The sequence below is a fragment of the Bombyx mori genome, chromosome 5 (assembly GCF_030269925.1).
Source record: "Bombyx mori chromosome 5, ASM3026992v2".
In the NCBI taxonomy this organism is placed as follows: Eukaryota; Metazoa; Arthropoda; class Insecta; order Lepidoptera; family Bombycidae; genus Bombyx; species Bombyx mori.
Window position 1 is genome coordinate 786393 of NC_085111.1, and position 16240 is coordinate 802632.

At 36.9% G+C, this 16240-nt stretch overlaps 1 protein-coding gene across 1 annotated transcript; it reads left to right on the top strand.

Annotated features, from left to right (window-relative positions):
- Positions 1 to 4249: 4249 nt before the first annotated feature.
- Positions 4250 to 14950, top strand: LOC119628569 (uncharacterized). The gene is made up of 2 exons (XM_038011316.2): positions 4250 to 4448; positions 13376 to 14950. The coding sequence occupies exons 1-2, from the start codon at positions 4401 to 4403 to the stop codon at positions 13829 to 13831; spliced, it is 504 nt and encodes a 167-aa protein (XP_037867244.1). The 5' UTR covers positions 4250 to 4400; the 3' UTR covers positions 13832 to 14950.
- Positions 14951 to 16240: the final 1290 nt, after the last annotated feature.

The window sequence follows — 16240 nt, forward strand, 5'->3', positions numbered from 1 at the left end:
GGTAACTTAAACATTGATTTCATACAAAATGCTAACACAATTATAGGTACCGACTGCATGCATTGGTAAAAAAAGCGGTTCGTTGTATAATACTAGAGAATTTTTTTTTAGATATAACATTACATGAAAACCTTCCATTATTACACATTTACTACCAAATACCTTATTACTTAACTGAAAAAGCTCATTGAGCAAGGTTGTAGACTTTTCGTCTAAAGCTGTCAACGGTGCCAGCAAAAGCATCCAGAGAATACTTGCTATGCAAATTGGAGGCATCGGAACATACTCAAGAAGACGAATGTGAAAATCGTTGTTACCACGTTGTTACGTTCGTTTTCCTAATCTTTTTATATGACGCCTGGACCTTAAAAGAGTCTGATAGAGGATGCATGGACGCGTTTGAGATGTGGTGCTGGCGGCGCATGGTGCGCATCCCTTGAAAGGCTTTCCGGACAAACGCTTCCATCCTCAACGAGCTAAAAGTGGATGGAAGACGACCCAGAGGACGGAGCCAAAAAAGATGAAGTGGTCAAGTGTCCGAGCATCTGGATACAAGACTGAACGACGCGCTTCACTGTGCCACTGACCGACATAAGTTAACAAGAAAAAATCTCAGGCGGGTGCATCACGATGCTCAGCAAAGAGCGATTGATTGGAGGAGGAAGCGTAAAAAATGGCCCACTGAGTTTCTCGCCGGATCTTCTCAGTGGGTCGCGTTTCCGATCCGGTGGTAGATTTTGTGAAGCACTGTTCTAGCTAGGGCCAGTGTTAGCAACACTCCCGGCTTGAGCCCCGTGAGCTCACCTACACGTCAAGGAGAAGCTGAAATAGCCTCTCAAGCTATAGGTAGAAAAAAACAGAAGGGAAAATTACTTTTTATGTCGGTCCGTTACAGGTGTCCTGACATCTATTAGTAACTCGATTCTGAAACGTACAGTTGGTGATCCATAAGTGCTCTTACATGGTTTCCTGCAAGATATATCGGCGCTCGAGTTAGCTTTTTAAATTAGTGTAGATAGAAAGGCCAGCTTGTGATCTACCTAATTTTTAACGTTTATCTGCAGACACCCTAACGTGAACACTAAGGGCGTGAATATTGAACTATCAGCTGTATTCGTGCACGCACCCAGCTCACACCACATTATGAAATGTTTTACTATGTACCCTACTATTATATAAACCTAATTTTGCTTGTTCATTAAGTCGTCCCTGGCACTATTGGGTTAGTTGTAAATAGAAATTTAACAAAATAGCGAACTTATACCCGAGTGAGGCTATATATAATAAAGGAGTGGTTATAATCGATCAGGATATTAGATTTGAACCTCAATTTTGCAAATCAAATTTTGAAAAGTTATGATCTTTGTAAGGTAATTAAATTTTGATAATTAAATATAACTGGACGATGACCGATGTTATGTCTTTAAAGCGGTTAGTTGCCCTCAATTAAGAAAAATAGTATTATCATTCACCAATAGATGTCGGGAAGAGTTGATTATTGAAAACACGAATAAAACAACATTTTCTGAATATAAATCGTAGCTAGATCGATTTATCGCCCCCGAAATCCCGTTTATACTAAATTTATCAAAATCGTTTGAGCCGTTTCCGAGATTCAGATTATATAAATATATATAAATATACAAGAATTGCTCGTTTAAAGGTCTCTCAGTGATTTCAAATAAAGCTTCGACGAGCAATTGCTGGCTTACTGTGGAGCGGGGTTCCTCCAGTAGTCTAGCTTAATCTGAGTAATATGTATGTTATATTACAGCTGAAATCAATCACTCTGTGGGTCACGCACTGATCGAACAACGAAAGCGTACTTTGCGTCAGGTGAAGGGCCAATACGCATGAGCGATACTTTGGAAGGCCGGTCTACTTTTGAGGTCGTGGACTAATTATTTGATAACGTCCTTTAAACTGGCTGACTCGGTGGTACAGTGGTTAGTGCCCCTGACTGTTGCGCCAAGGGTCGTGAGTTCTATTCCTACATTGGGCAAGCATTCGTATGATGAACATGTTTGTTTGATCTTTGTTTGTTTATCTATAAATGTATACATATATTTAATCGTATATAAGTGCGTTTGTCAGTTGCCGATACCCATCCCATCCTAAAGTGGGCCCGGAAGACTGTGTGTGCTTTTTCCCAGTTATTTATTTTCTTTTTTTTACTTATGACTTATTTATTATTATTTTTTTACTGATGGTAGGACCTCTTGTGAGTCCGCACGAGTAGGTATCACCACGCCGCCTATTTCTACTGTGAAGTGTGTCGTGCGTTTCGGATTGAAGGGTGGGGCAGCCGTTGTAATTATACTGAGACTTTAGAACTTATATCTCAAGGTGGGTGGCGGCATTTACGTTGTAGATGTCTATGGGTTCCAGTAACCACTTAACACCAGGTGGTCTGTGAGCTCGTCCACCCATCTAAGCAATAAAAAAAGTTATTTATTTATATATGATATTTATATACGAAAACTCGTTTGCCTTAGATCGGCGGGTAAATGCACCCAATGGCTACCACTTACTCGTGACTCGTGTGTTCCTTTAAGGCGTTCCCATTTCCTTTTTGCTGCTATTTCATAATACACTATTAGAACAGACTTTGATGTCAGTTCATTTTCTCTTCACGCTACCGGGTTTTGGTATAAATATCCCTCCTCGGTGTTTAGACAGCGCTATAACATTTATTTTTCGAAAGAGGTTGTAAAAAACTAGACCGTGACTTTATCGATTGCAATGCCAATCTCCTTAAGCAATATTGGCTATAGACGTAGATTAGGTTCACTGCGTCCTTTTTCTCTCGACAACAAAAATGTGAAAATGTTGAAGCCTTTGCCAGTTTACAAGTGTGCACGTAATACACAATATGTATAGGTATAATAACAGAATTCAAATGGTCGATCCTTTCAAGCCTTATAATCACCATGACCTCAAAATCAAAGAATTAATCTCAAACATAAAACGCCGTCTGTTTCCAAATGTGATAATTATCGTACAAAAACTTCGCCAAATATGCTAAGTTTATTGCCCTGACATTTGCCGATTTAGTTAATGGTGGAAATTTAATATTTAATGATGTCAAATGTTTGTATTGATACTGTGACCTTTCACAAAAGTCACGAAGGTAAAACGATTGTCGAATTGAGCCATAAAATTTTGCAGAGCTTTCAGGTTATGTTACTGATTTTTTTGGTTGCTTAGATTAGTGGACGATGTCACAGCCTTGGTGCTAATAAGGCGCCCATAGACATCAAAAATGTAAATGCCGTCACCCACCTAGAGACACGAATTCTGGTTCATACTTTTTACAGTACAACGGTTACCCCACCCTTCAAACCGGAACGCATTACTGCTTCACAGCAGAAGTAGGTAGAGTGGTGGTACCTACCCGTGCGGACTCACAAGACGTCCTATCACCCACAAACTTGCATGGTTGATGCATGAGTTTGCCGAGTTCGACGAGTAGGCTTACTGGGGTCCTTAAGCCTGCTCCTAGCGTTAAGGCTGAAGGCGTCTAATGCAATCTGCTAGATCCGTAAGGACGTGTCTAGGGCGTCGCCGGTGACTGGCTTCTGCGCGATCAGTCGCGATCAATGACATGAAATTTCTTATTGGGGCATGTTGGTAGTTGAATCCGAATTCAATTATAAAACAATAGAATGATACATTATGTACTACATAGAAACACGTCCATAACACACAAAAATAAGTTCCATCGCTAAAGGGTGTGTGACAAAATTAAACTCAAAAAATATCATTTAATTATTTATATGCCGAAGTTAACTGTGTTTGTTTGTCACCCTGGTGTCTTCTTAATTTTCTAAAACTTCTTAATTTAAAAATTGAATGATATTTTTCAGGATGTGGAGCTAAAAAGATTATGAAGAAAACGTTAAAAAATAGTGGTAAGAATTTACACGGGGCCACAGCGATTTTAAAAATCACGCAACATCATGACTACATGTTGCAGTTACGAACTTTGGGAAACATTATATTATAACATAAACAAATTTGAGACAAAATCGCAATTAATTTTTTTTATCATTTTGTGTACGATTTTCAATACAATTTTTATGAATTACATTGTACTTCCTGTTTTCTTATTATTTTCATGTTAATTTTTCACTGTAAAACCACATTTAATAACCTGCCAAAACCGAATGTTCAATCAGCAGAACTACCATGGGTGTGAACAGTAAAGGTTTATCTTAATATATTTAACATATACTTGCCCTTAGTTCCAACCCCTCGCGAGCGGGGGCGGTGTGAGGGGCCCGTAATCAGCAGTACGCAGAGTGTGTACGGGCCCGCCATGCCCGCATTCCCTCCTTCGCAGCCGGATCGAGTGAACGTTATCCCATTAATACAAAACTTTCGAACTTTTCTTGTGCAAAATGGTGCTTGCCGACTTTCTTTCTGAAACGAGAAGACGCTGGTTGAAGGTAAGTTTTTCAACTTTATTAATCGAAGTGTCGGTGTAAAAGTGCATTATAAATCAGGCGGTCTGGCAATTCCGTGATTTTTGCGAAACATCAAAAAGCTCATAACGTATTTGATTTGAATTTGACTAAAATGTCTTTCGTGGCGGCAATGTTATTATGTATCAGAAAAGTTTGAAATGGTACGATAAAAAACGCACGAGAAAAATGATAAAAATGGAAATTCTAAATTGCTATGTATTGTAGAAGATTGCATGTATTTTAGGAAGAGTATTGTGTAAATTTAATTTCTATCTTTTATCTTTATTTAATAAAACACTTGAACCGAACAGTATTAAATATTTCTTCCAATTAGAGTTATGCGATCATTTTTTTAAATTGTAAACAATATTTACGGATCAGTAAGTTGAAGTTTGAAGTAATTATTGCTTGTAGAAAAGTGGGCACCTCCTTTATGCATAATATGCATATATTATATTATAATGCAGAAGAATCATTTGGTTATGAGAATTAGGTTTCTTCTAATGTATAAATTATCTTATTGTTTCAATTTACCTGTTTTAATGTTACCACTATGAACAGTTCAGCCGTAAACTCATCATATATTTAAGTCAATGTTATAAATACAATTTATTTTTCATCAAGTCTATTACAAGTATAACATTATAAAATCGTACAGATTTTTAACTCAAGTTAGTCTTTGTCGATTAATTAAAAAGATAAGCTTATTTGGTCCTTCTCTCATTGTCTCTGGCGAAGGCGAAGACAATGTGCTCATGTTCTTTAATTTAATAGTAGATTAAACTTATTTTAACAGGACGTAAATATACCACCTATATACTAAACCGTACGAATCTATTTATATAAAAATGCATTGCTGTTCGTTAGTCTCGCTAAAACTCGAGAACGGCTGGAACGATTTGGCTAATTTTGGTCTTGAATTATTTGTGGAAGTCCAGAGAAGGTTTAAAAGGTGAATAAATATGAAAATGCTCGGAATTATATAAAAACAAACAATTTTGTTTTTCCTTCGATGTGTCCCCCGTCGGACGCAATCCTTTCGTTTGATTTAAGTTTATTTTATATAAAAGTTTAGGTCTTTTATTTATCGATTGAGGCACTACAAAGTCTGCCGGTTCAGCTTGTAACTATAAATTTGCTTTTATGTCGGAAACATTGACCTGGATTGCTTTGATTTTTGATAATTTTACGACAAGGATATTTCAAGTGATACCACACCTAGAAAAGTACTTTATTCTGGAATACAATATTGATAATTAATTCAAATATACAGATACATATTAGATACAAGCCGTGTGAAAGACAAATATTTACCAAGTGAATTAAAGTAAATATTTTTTATCGTTTATTTGCATAATAGTACGCATTGCTGATAACGGTTCGTGCTTGTATTAACAAAATATTCTGTATTTTATTGTATTAATGTTGAAGTAGTGACGGCAACGGATAATCTGTTTGATGTTAAGTCAATAAAAATGCCGTTTCCTACTAAAAGTACAATGAGTGAAAATTTCTCTATTAATAGTAATAATAATAATATTTAGTTGAGTAATTAACTAAAACGTGCGTACATCTATTGTTATCTAATCAATAAGCTAATATATTAAAGGTTTGGTATACAGTCTTCCCTAACGAGATTTTGATGTAAAATCTTGGTGTTTGTTGTACTATGACACTACTGACGTACTTGACTGATAATGTTTTGTTTTTTCGTTAATATGGATGGAAATGGATGGTGGTAGAACTCTTGTGAGCCCGTACGGGTAGCCTATTTGTCGCAGATTATTGTGAAGCAGCAATGCGTTTCGGTTTGAAGGGTGTCAGTCGTTGTACTGTATGAAATTGTGTAAAAACACGTGAACAAGTTCACTCCAGTGAACACTTGACACCAGGTGGGCCGTGAGCTCGATCACTAATATAAATAAATAAAATAAAAAGTTGACTAAGTCCATTGACCTTACAAAGTTAATTTATCCCTTTGAGAGATTAGATCATAGAGTCTAAATTACATTAGAATAAAGGATATCTCCCGGCTGAAGGACCTATTCTTAGAATTCAAACAATTCAACATTTAGGCAATAAAATCCATTCACAAAGTCTGAAGACCGGAATTTGTTATTTTTCGCGGTAAAAATAAGTAGAAGCATGCTAATTTACGGTATGTGCTAAGAACCAGAGTTTCAGAAACAAACCAGGAGAAGATGTTAGGTGCTAAGTGAGTTTGGATACTTGGAACTTCTGATTATTATCCGTATAGATTAATATCACATAAAGTCCACCGACCTTAGTTTACTAGTAAGCTTGTTATTAGCTCACCAGGCCGACCGGGAACATAATTCGTTTTTTATAGTTTTAAAATGGTACAACTACAGATAATGAAATATATAGATTATAAACTCATTTGTTCTATTACTTGACAAGCTATTCCCAGTTCATTCGCATTACAATATCAATATAATTAATGTTTTAGATAAGAAAATTGTTTACTGTTCAGTGTGCTCCACATCATTGGTATTTCGTATTCGGGTCGAATCGAACTAGCTTGAACTGAAATGATTTACAGTTTGATAGCTCCAAGCTGTCTGGGATTTTAATGGGCCGTTTGTTATTTCAACTAATGTTCGGGTAAAACAATGAAAAACTATTTACAGCTCCGATTCGCAGTCGCACTTTACACAATGTCGGATTATCGCTTTTATATCATGCTGATGGATATAGATGTATACTGGAGTTCATCGCTCACCGCACACTGGTCAGCAATTGTTTACCTTTGGATAGAGTATCAATATTACCGTGTAACGGTTATTTTATCATTCAAATCGGAAATCGCGACTAGTTTTTAGCAAAATCGACGTCACCGCTTCTCTGTCCGATTTTTCGGAAACCCGCTACATGATGATGTAAATAAAAAAACAATTAGGGCTCATATTTGCGTGAGGATAAGGCTTAAAAACAAAATGATGGATGTTTTAAATCGTCAAGTGTGTCTCGCACTGGCGCGTGCCCTACTTTTAGCTCTATTATAATTAGTTATCTTTAATTAATGAGTTCCATATAAATATATAGCATTAAGGAGCTAGTATAGTAAGGGGCAAGCCGAAGTGCCTAAGATGATATCGGAATGTTTTGTAACAATGGTCATTTGAATTCACTAGTGGAACACGGTCATTCGCTGCTGTGACGGGCGTTCATTCATGAACTAGATATTCGTTGAGATAATATAACAAGAAAAGCGTTCTAAAAAGCGTCCACAACAACTATGTAGTTCACTAAAAAGTTTCAATTTGACATGCGCGCGAACAAACAAGAACATAAATCTTGATAAATCAGAAGATATATTTAAGAAGATTGTGACGTAAAACTTTTATTCGCTTGTAATTACTGAAGTTCCAAGAATCTCGCAAGAAATACACGTAGCATTAACGCAACAATGAAATATAAAGTACTCCCGGGAAATACCGAGAAAATTGATTTAATTTACCATTAATTATTGTCAGTGTACTCTTTTGATTTCGTAGTAAGTACAACACAATCATGTTAACGAAGATAATTATTTGTTTTAAAGTCAGCCCGTGGCTTTTCACCTCGTTTGATCGTGCTCGTAAATTCATCGATATCGAAATGGACTGGCTCGATCGTTTCTCGCGCGTGTTTGAATTTTGAATCGACTGTTCTAGTTTATTCAGGTTTATTGTATCATCCCGAGTACTGACAACGGGCGTATTGACATATGTTTTTAAATGAAAACGTTTTTCGAGATTCGAAATAAAAAGGCAAGAATCTATATATTAATACGTGAAGCAAAAACTTCGTATCCCTTTTTACGAAAATTGCGCGGACGGAGGACTATGAAATTTTCCACACTTACAGAGAATATAGAGTAAGAGTGCAGAATGTTAACATTTTTTTAAAATAATGCATAAAAGATACATTAAAACAATAAAGAAAACATTACACACACTACCATGTATTTGACACACACACGCATGCATACTATTTGTTTATTATCAAACTTTTCATATTGCTTAAAGTCAGTTTGTGGTCAAAATGAGAATAGATTAAATATTGTTTGCCTTTATTAATATTTGCCTAAAGTGTAGTCTTGGCGAAATCTGTGATATTATAGTTTGACAATAGAATCATAATAATGTTCAAACTTATAATTTCAATTAATTTCGACTACTGCGGGACCACTAGTATCGTTTAAATACAAGCCACGTGATGACCATATTATTATTATAATGGTTCATGACCACAGCGGACGGCTCTTATATATTACTACAACGCGAGAGAAACCTACTTTTCCTTGTACATACTTTGAAAAGCATAGTTACAACGTGATGTTATAACGACCTCACTCAATCAACATATATTTATAGACAAAATAATTCAGATCAGTGCGTCGTTTGTCCCCTGTTTACTAACTGTTTTTTTACTTACTAGATTTTGACAAGCTGTATCAATAAGATAAATCTGACGCTGTTTTTTTCCGCTCTACACGACAAAATGTCAGTAGCAGAAGAAAAAAGAAAATGTAATGCATAAATTAAATAAAAATCTTGAGACAGTGGTTGCGGTCGAACCCAAATCATTAAATTAAATTAAATTACAATGAAACCTGAAATTATGCTATTAATTATTTGACAAGCATTCGAACAGTGGAGCATCATGTGGATTTGGAGCTGCCAGTCGTTGAGCTGTTAGGTATCCACGTATTCGCTTAGCTAATCACTGATGATGATGATGATTCTTCCGACCGATTTCGGCCATGGCGACCACTTTGACTCCTATCCGTCGATTTGGCGCTCGTGCGCTCGAAAATGGCTTATATAGCCTATCTTCGCGGCAAAACTCCTTGCGCATTGAGGGCACGTAAGCACGCTGTTCTCATAATTATAGGTTATGGCGGCAGGTGGGCGGGCCTTCAACTGGTCGCGTTTGTAATCAAGGTCAGCTTTACGCTGATCCTCGAACTCGCGTACTTTGCTGTTCACCATCCTGCGCCATTCTGGCCGCTGTGCTGCCAAGCGCTCCCATTGAGAGGGCTCTATATCACATCTCTTCATGTGTCGTTTCACGACATCCTTGTACCGCAGGAGCTGTCCGCCATGCTTTCGCTTGCCATCCTGCAATTCAGAGAAGAAGATGCGCTTCGCCACTCTTTCCTCCGCCATGCGTGATACATGACCGCACCATCGAAGCTGTCGACGCATTAAATAGGTCTCAATGCCACCAACATTGGCACGTCGCAAGACTTCGGTATTTCGCACTCTATCAGACCATCTGATTTTCATGATGGCACGAAGGCATTTAAGGTGGAAGCGATCTAGAGTGCGAATGTGGCGGCGGTACACACACCACGACTCGGAGGAGTATAGGAGCTAATCACTAATTAAGTAGCAGCCACGGTAACTACCCCGCAGGGCCGGCCTCGACCCAGTTGAATCCTGCGAGGTAATTTGTGTCATTTATGTAAATGAAGCTCTCTTGGTCCTTTATTACATTTAAATTTCCCCCGCATTAGCTTCGACTATCGTAATAGTATATACGATACGTACTTCATTTGGATAGATTGGTAGATGAGATCACAGCCCACCTGATGCTTAGCTTTTTTTCCCCTACCTAATCGTTGGTAGCCTAAGGGGCTATTCCAACTCCACGCGGGCTGGTAACTGGCTCACGGGCTCAACTTAGCCTTGAGAGAATTGCTAACACTAGCCCTAGCAAGAGCAGTGCTTCGCTGAATCTACCTCCAAAGCGCAACCCACTGAGAAGATCCGGCGAGAAACTCGGTGGGTGATGCTTAGTCTTTACTTATACGGGAATGTCGTCGTCCATCTTAATAAGTGAATCTGAAGTCTCAGTTTCCATTAGGGTAGGGTTTTTTGGTTAAAAAGTGTCATTGCTTGGTGGCAGAAATGATAGGGAAGGTAATAATGAATGATACGCACCAGTTTCGAAGTCGTCGCGGCCTAAAGGATAAGACGTCCGGTGCATTCGTATGTAGCGATGCACCGGTGTTCGAATCCCGCAGGCGGGTACCAAATTTTCTAATGAAATACGTACTTAACAAATGTTCACGAACGGCTTCCACGGTGAAGGAATAACATCGTGTAATAAAAATAAAACCCGCAAAATTACTGGTGGTTGGACCTGACATGAGTCCGCACGAGTAGGTACCCACCCCGCCTATTTCTGCCGTGAAGCAGTAATGCGTTTCGCTTTGAAGGGTGGGGCAGCCGTTGTAACTATACTGAGACCTTAGAACTTATATCTCAAGGTGGGTGGCACATTTACGTTGTAAATGTCTATGGGCTCCAGTAACCACTTAACACCAGGTGAGCTGTGAGCTCGTCCACCTCCACCCATCTAAGCAATAAAAACAAGAAAAAAGAAGTTCATCCGTTAATCAATTTAAAACAATAAATTACTTACTTTCCTGGAAACTAAAATTGCGTTAAACGTTGCAAAATGATATTAACCCCGACGGGCGCTCGGGCGTGACGACTATTAATGCGAACCCCGTCCGTGGGAACCCGAGGGCGAGGGGCTGCACCTGTGGGCGCTGTGGCAGACGGCCGGCACATCAGTGTGCTTAATGCGGCTTTTTTAACATTCTCGACACAGTAAAAGTTTTTTTATTTTTTTTCATTGCTTAGATGAGTGGACGAGCTCACAGCCCACCTGGTGTTAAGTGGTTACTGGAGCCCATAGACATTTACGACGTAAATGCGCCACCCACCTTGAGATATAAGTTCTAAGGTCTCAAGTATAGTTACAACGGCTGCCCCACCCTTCAAACCGAAAAAAGCATACTTTAAGTTAACTTTAACACTATCGAGAATGGTAGAAACTCGCACTAAGCACTGTATTACGATAATTAACTAATTTCAAAGGGAAATACCGAGTTGCATAGTTATTTATGACTGACTCGGCGGTAGTTAGCGCCCCTGACTACTGCGTGGAAGGTCGTGGGTTCGATTTCCGTATCGGGCAAATATTGTGAACACGTTTGTTTGCTCTTATAATTGAGCGTCTCTTTAATTATTCTCGTATCTAAAGTTGAGGTAATTTCAGAAGTTCATATCGTAGAAACCTATTAATAGGCGGTATAATGAATCCAGTAGATATTGCTCAGCCAACCTTGTGGAGGCTGAAGCGGCTACTGAACCCTTTATAATTACGTTCACCTAAATTCTTATTAGCAATTAATTTACGCTGATACTTTACGCTGAAAGTACAAAAAAAAACGCAAACAAAGGGATTTTCTCTTGGGTCGCGGACGGTGGTAGCATTAAGGAGACAAGAACACTCAGACCATCGATATCCAATTACTTTCACGAAAACACTGGTCCCGACCGCGCTCCGTGACCAACGACCTGATTATATAGATAGATAAGAGTTTTTTCGTAACATTAAGTACTATTATAAACGACTGATACTTCATATTTCAAAGTTGGTGGCAATATTCTCGTTATATTAAAAAATAATAATATAATATTTAAAAAAAAAGACATGTCCGCTGAGTTTCTTGCCAGTTCTTCTCAGGACGGAGGCTAGTTTTTGTGAATTGGCGATAGTTCTTTTTGACGTTCAACAAGTATGTACTTTCATGGGCTCCAGTAACCTTAATTAACCTTCAGTTATGTTGAATATTTTTTTATGATTTGATTTGATATAGGCTCCGGTAACCACTTAACACCTGGTGGGCCGTAAGATCGTACACTCTTTGTAACAATAAACAAAAAAATAACATTTGTACAAACATTATTATGAATTTATTTCGTTTGTATATTCGTCACCAATTAATTACAATGTTCAATGAAGCATAAAAAAGTCATCGGAGAGCTTAATTTTAAATACAGCTTTGACAAAGTTGCACTTTACGACAACTATTCTAGTGTTCAAGCTGTCATGTCGCCCCTGGCATGCTATATTGGTTAACATCAAACGTTCACTATATCTGAATATCTTTAGATAGTATATAGTTCAATGTCAAATATTGGTACAAACATCAAACAAAACAGCTACAGTATTGACGTGGCTCGATGCCTGTCCGTATATTATATACCAGGCTCCTTTATGTTACCGATACTAACATACATATGTGTATTTATAATATAATTATCTACGTATATTTTGTACATGTGTGTGTCAAGCTTTATTCCGAATATATATTTTAATGTAATTGAACATATTATTAGTAGCTACGATAATAATTATCGAATAAAATCTCTCCGTATGAGGTTGCCTTGAACGGCTCACGGCTGTGATCTCTTTTATTATAATGATGGTTCAATATATCTTTTCAATTTATTTGACTTTTGACCTTTGAGCTTAGAGAATAATACCTCATGAAATAATGTATGAGTTCTGTGAAGTGTGGGAAACGCAAAACATTATGTTACATTGGCCAATATTAATTGTTATTTTTGTAATTTCATACGATTTAAAATGCACTTTAATTAGTTCATCAGAATATACGAAAATTAAGTGAACCATCAGTCGACTCATTATTTTATTGTTAAAACGAAGTGATTGTATTATGTACTAGCTTTTGCCCGCGACTTTGTCCGCGTGGAGTAGTTACTTTGGCACAACGCTAAATTTTTCATTTACGTGGAAAGTGAAAATATTTTTGAATAATTGAATGTTAAGGAGTTATTTTACCAAAATCATGCTTTTTAACCGACTTGCATTGGTCTTAGCGTGATGTTATATAGCCTATAGCCTTCCTCGATAAATGGGCTATCTAACACTGAAAGAATTTTTCAAATCGGACAAGTAGTTCCTGAGATTATCGCGTTTAAACAAACAGACTCTTCAGCTTTATAATATTAAGTATAGATTAATTACCACCGATGTTTTGTATTTTTTATTATTTTAATATTACGATTATTTCCTCACAGGCCTTCAAGCTATTCAAAGGCAACAAGCACCGCAAGAGCTCCCGCAACCGCGTGTCTCCCTCTCTGGTTCGCTCACCCTCGTACAACGGCACGGTCGACGCGCGCTCAGAAATAGACGTGCACAAATTCTGTGGCTGCCGAACTTCTTTACCGCCACTGACCAACGAGACCTCACACTACAACAGCTACAACAGCTCCAATAGCTCGCGGATCGACAGCCTGGATAGCTACCGGACAAACGAATCGCGAACGGATTCAGCTTATGACTCGGCCAGGAGTAGTCCGGCGCGCGTCTGTCACGCCACCGTCACGTACTTCAACGTGAACGATAGCGAGGACAGCAGCAGCGTCCGCACGGAGTACACCCTGCTCGACGACGCGGACCGCGACCTGGAACAGGACGAGAGTACGCAAAATATCATCAACGAAAGCCTGGAGCTGGTCAGTACATTATGAACAACGTGCGGACGGATATCTTTAGAAACTTTATGTGGTGTAGCATCTACTTCGGTTATCGCTAATCATTGGAATAATTAAACTAATTTTACGGTTTAATCTTGGGCCATTATTATATTATATTATTTTCAACGTTTGATTAACTTCATAGTTTTCGTGGTTACGGACGGTCTGAAAGTAAAATACGTTTAGTTTAGTTTAGTTTAGTTTGAAATAGGTTAGGTTTAGTAAAATTTCTGTAGCGTTTTTTAAGATTTTTTTTACTAATTTATACGGTACATATTTTGGTTTTATTTGTATTTCATATTTACGATAAAACGATTCAATTATATGTCTATTTAGATTAATTTAGATTGACCGTATAAATAACTAACTTGCACTAAAAAAAAGTTTTGGAATATTCTTTGATATACTTTTTCGCCTTTTAAGAAAACTACACCCCGGATACAAATAGTTATAAACGTGCATAAACGACATAAAATTGTTGAAATATATTTATAGTGTTCTCATAGCTACAATTCTTATGTGATTTCAAAGTCATCAGTTTTGAATAATTCCAGAATAACTCTACAAGTAAATCTCTTTATAGTTTTTTAATCCCTATTTTAGCTGACTTAAAAAATAGGAAAGTTTATGCTCGAGAGTGTGTTTTTATGTACCAATTTCTGGACGTCATTTTCTTTGTCATTTGTGATACATTTGTAATTGACGAAAGGGATAATGTATTTTTATTCGAAGGATTAATCGAGCTATTTCACTATTGACGATTTGTTTTTTTAAATTATATTTTATAAGGAAACTAACATCTTTATAAAGTTTTCTAAAATATATAAATGAACTGTAAATTGAACCTGTGTGATACAATTAGATGCGTATTTAGCGTTTAAATTTCATGTTAACTTTAAAATCAATATAAAACAAAATTAAACTTAAGTTATGATATAGATTTCATAGAATTAAGTTTTATTAAATTAATTGAATATAATATACATGTTTAGTTTCGTAATAAGAAAACAAAAATACAGCACAAAGAGAATGCCAAATATATTTTTAACACTGAAAAGCTAAGTTTGTAAATATTTTTCTATTAAATAAATCTTTAAATATATCGATGTTAAACATGTTTTTTATTCATTTCCTGCTGGCCCCAGACTGCCTGGGTGCTATATTTCTGTCTCAAAAGTTTCTCTACCTATACGAGCTTTAGAAGAGGATAATCAAACAAGTTTTTGGGAGTGCCTGTTTGTCTTCCTACATTCCAAACTGTCCTATCGCTTAGGGTAGTTGAGGACAGGGAGTAGGAAGAATTTGCTAATAATATATGTGCATCGCGGATAAAGGTAGCATTATACAACATTACACTATTCAATTCAGTGTTACTCAAAGGTCATTGATTCGCTAATTAATCAATGGGAATAATAGTATTTATTGTAAAGACTTTACCCTGAGCTACAAAAACCCTTATCGCTCCATAAATAAAACAGATTATACAACCCTTTGTGATAATCGAAGTAATAAACAGTGCCGACCGGTTGTTTTACAAAGGGGAAATTTATTTCGCATTTCAGAAGTGTGAAGGATCAATATTGTCAAACAGGTTCGTCTAAGCACGTGTGGCTCAGGGCTATTGTTAGTTTCCAGGTACTTTACGTCAAGCACGAAAATTTATCGAATTCTTAATGTCCTCGATACGAAAACGGATCATCTATATATTAATATGTGAAGGAAAAACTTAGTACCTACCCCTTTTAACGAAAATTGCGCGCATGGAGGAATATGAAATTTCCCATACTTATAGAGAATATAGAAAAGGAGTGCAGAATTATAATATTTTATTAAATTAAGCATAAAAATACATTACACACACTATCATGTATTTGACACACACACACGCATGCACACTATTTGTTTATTGTCAAACTTTTCTTATTGCTTATAGTCTGTGGTCAAATAGAGAATAGATTAAATATTGACTTTTTGGCGGGAACGCGAGGAGTGAAGTTGTGTGATTTGTTTTATTTTGTCTGTTTGGTGTTTCTGCGGCTTTAAATGTGTAATAATGGTGGTTTATTAACTGTTTATTATCTGTGAAAGTGCACAAATGTGGGAAAATGAAACAAAGCCGCTGGACGTAACTTCTCGGGATCCTCCAAAAAGTCCACTGAAAAAATCTTAGTAAATGACCACCATTTTACTAAGATTATATTTCATCCCATTTCATTTCATTTAATTTCATCCCAGTTGATTAATGTCTCAAATTAATCATCTTCATTTCATTTCACTCCATAATATCATTTTTCATAAAAATATGAATATAAACTAAAATAAGACATGACTTAAAGGTCTCAGTTACCAGGTCATTAAATCCCTTAAAAAAAAGAATAAATATTGTTTGTCTTTATTAATATT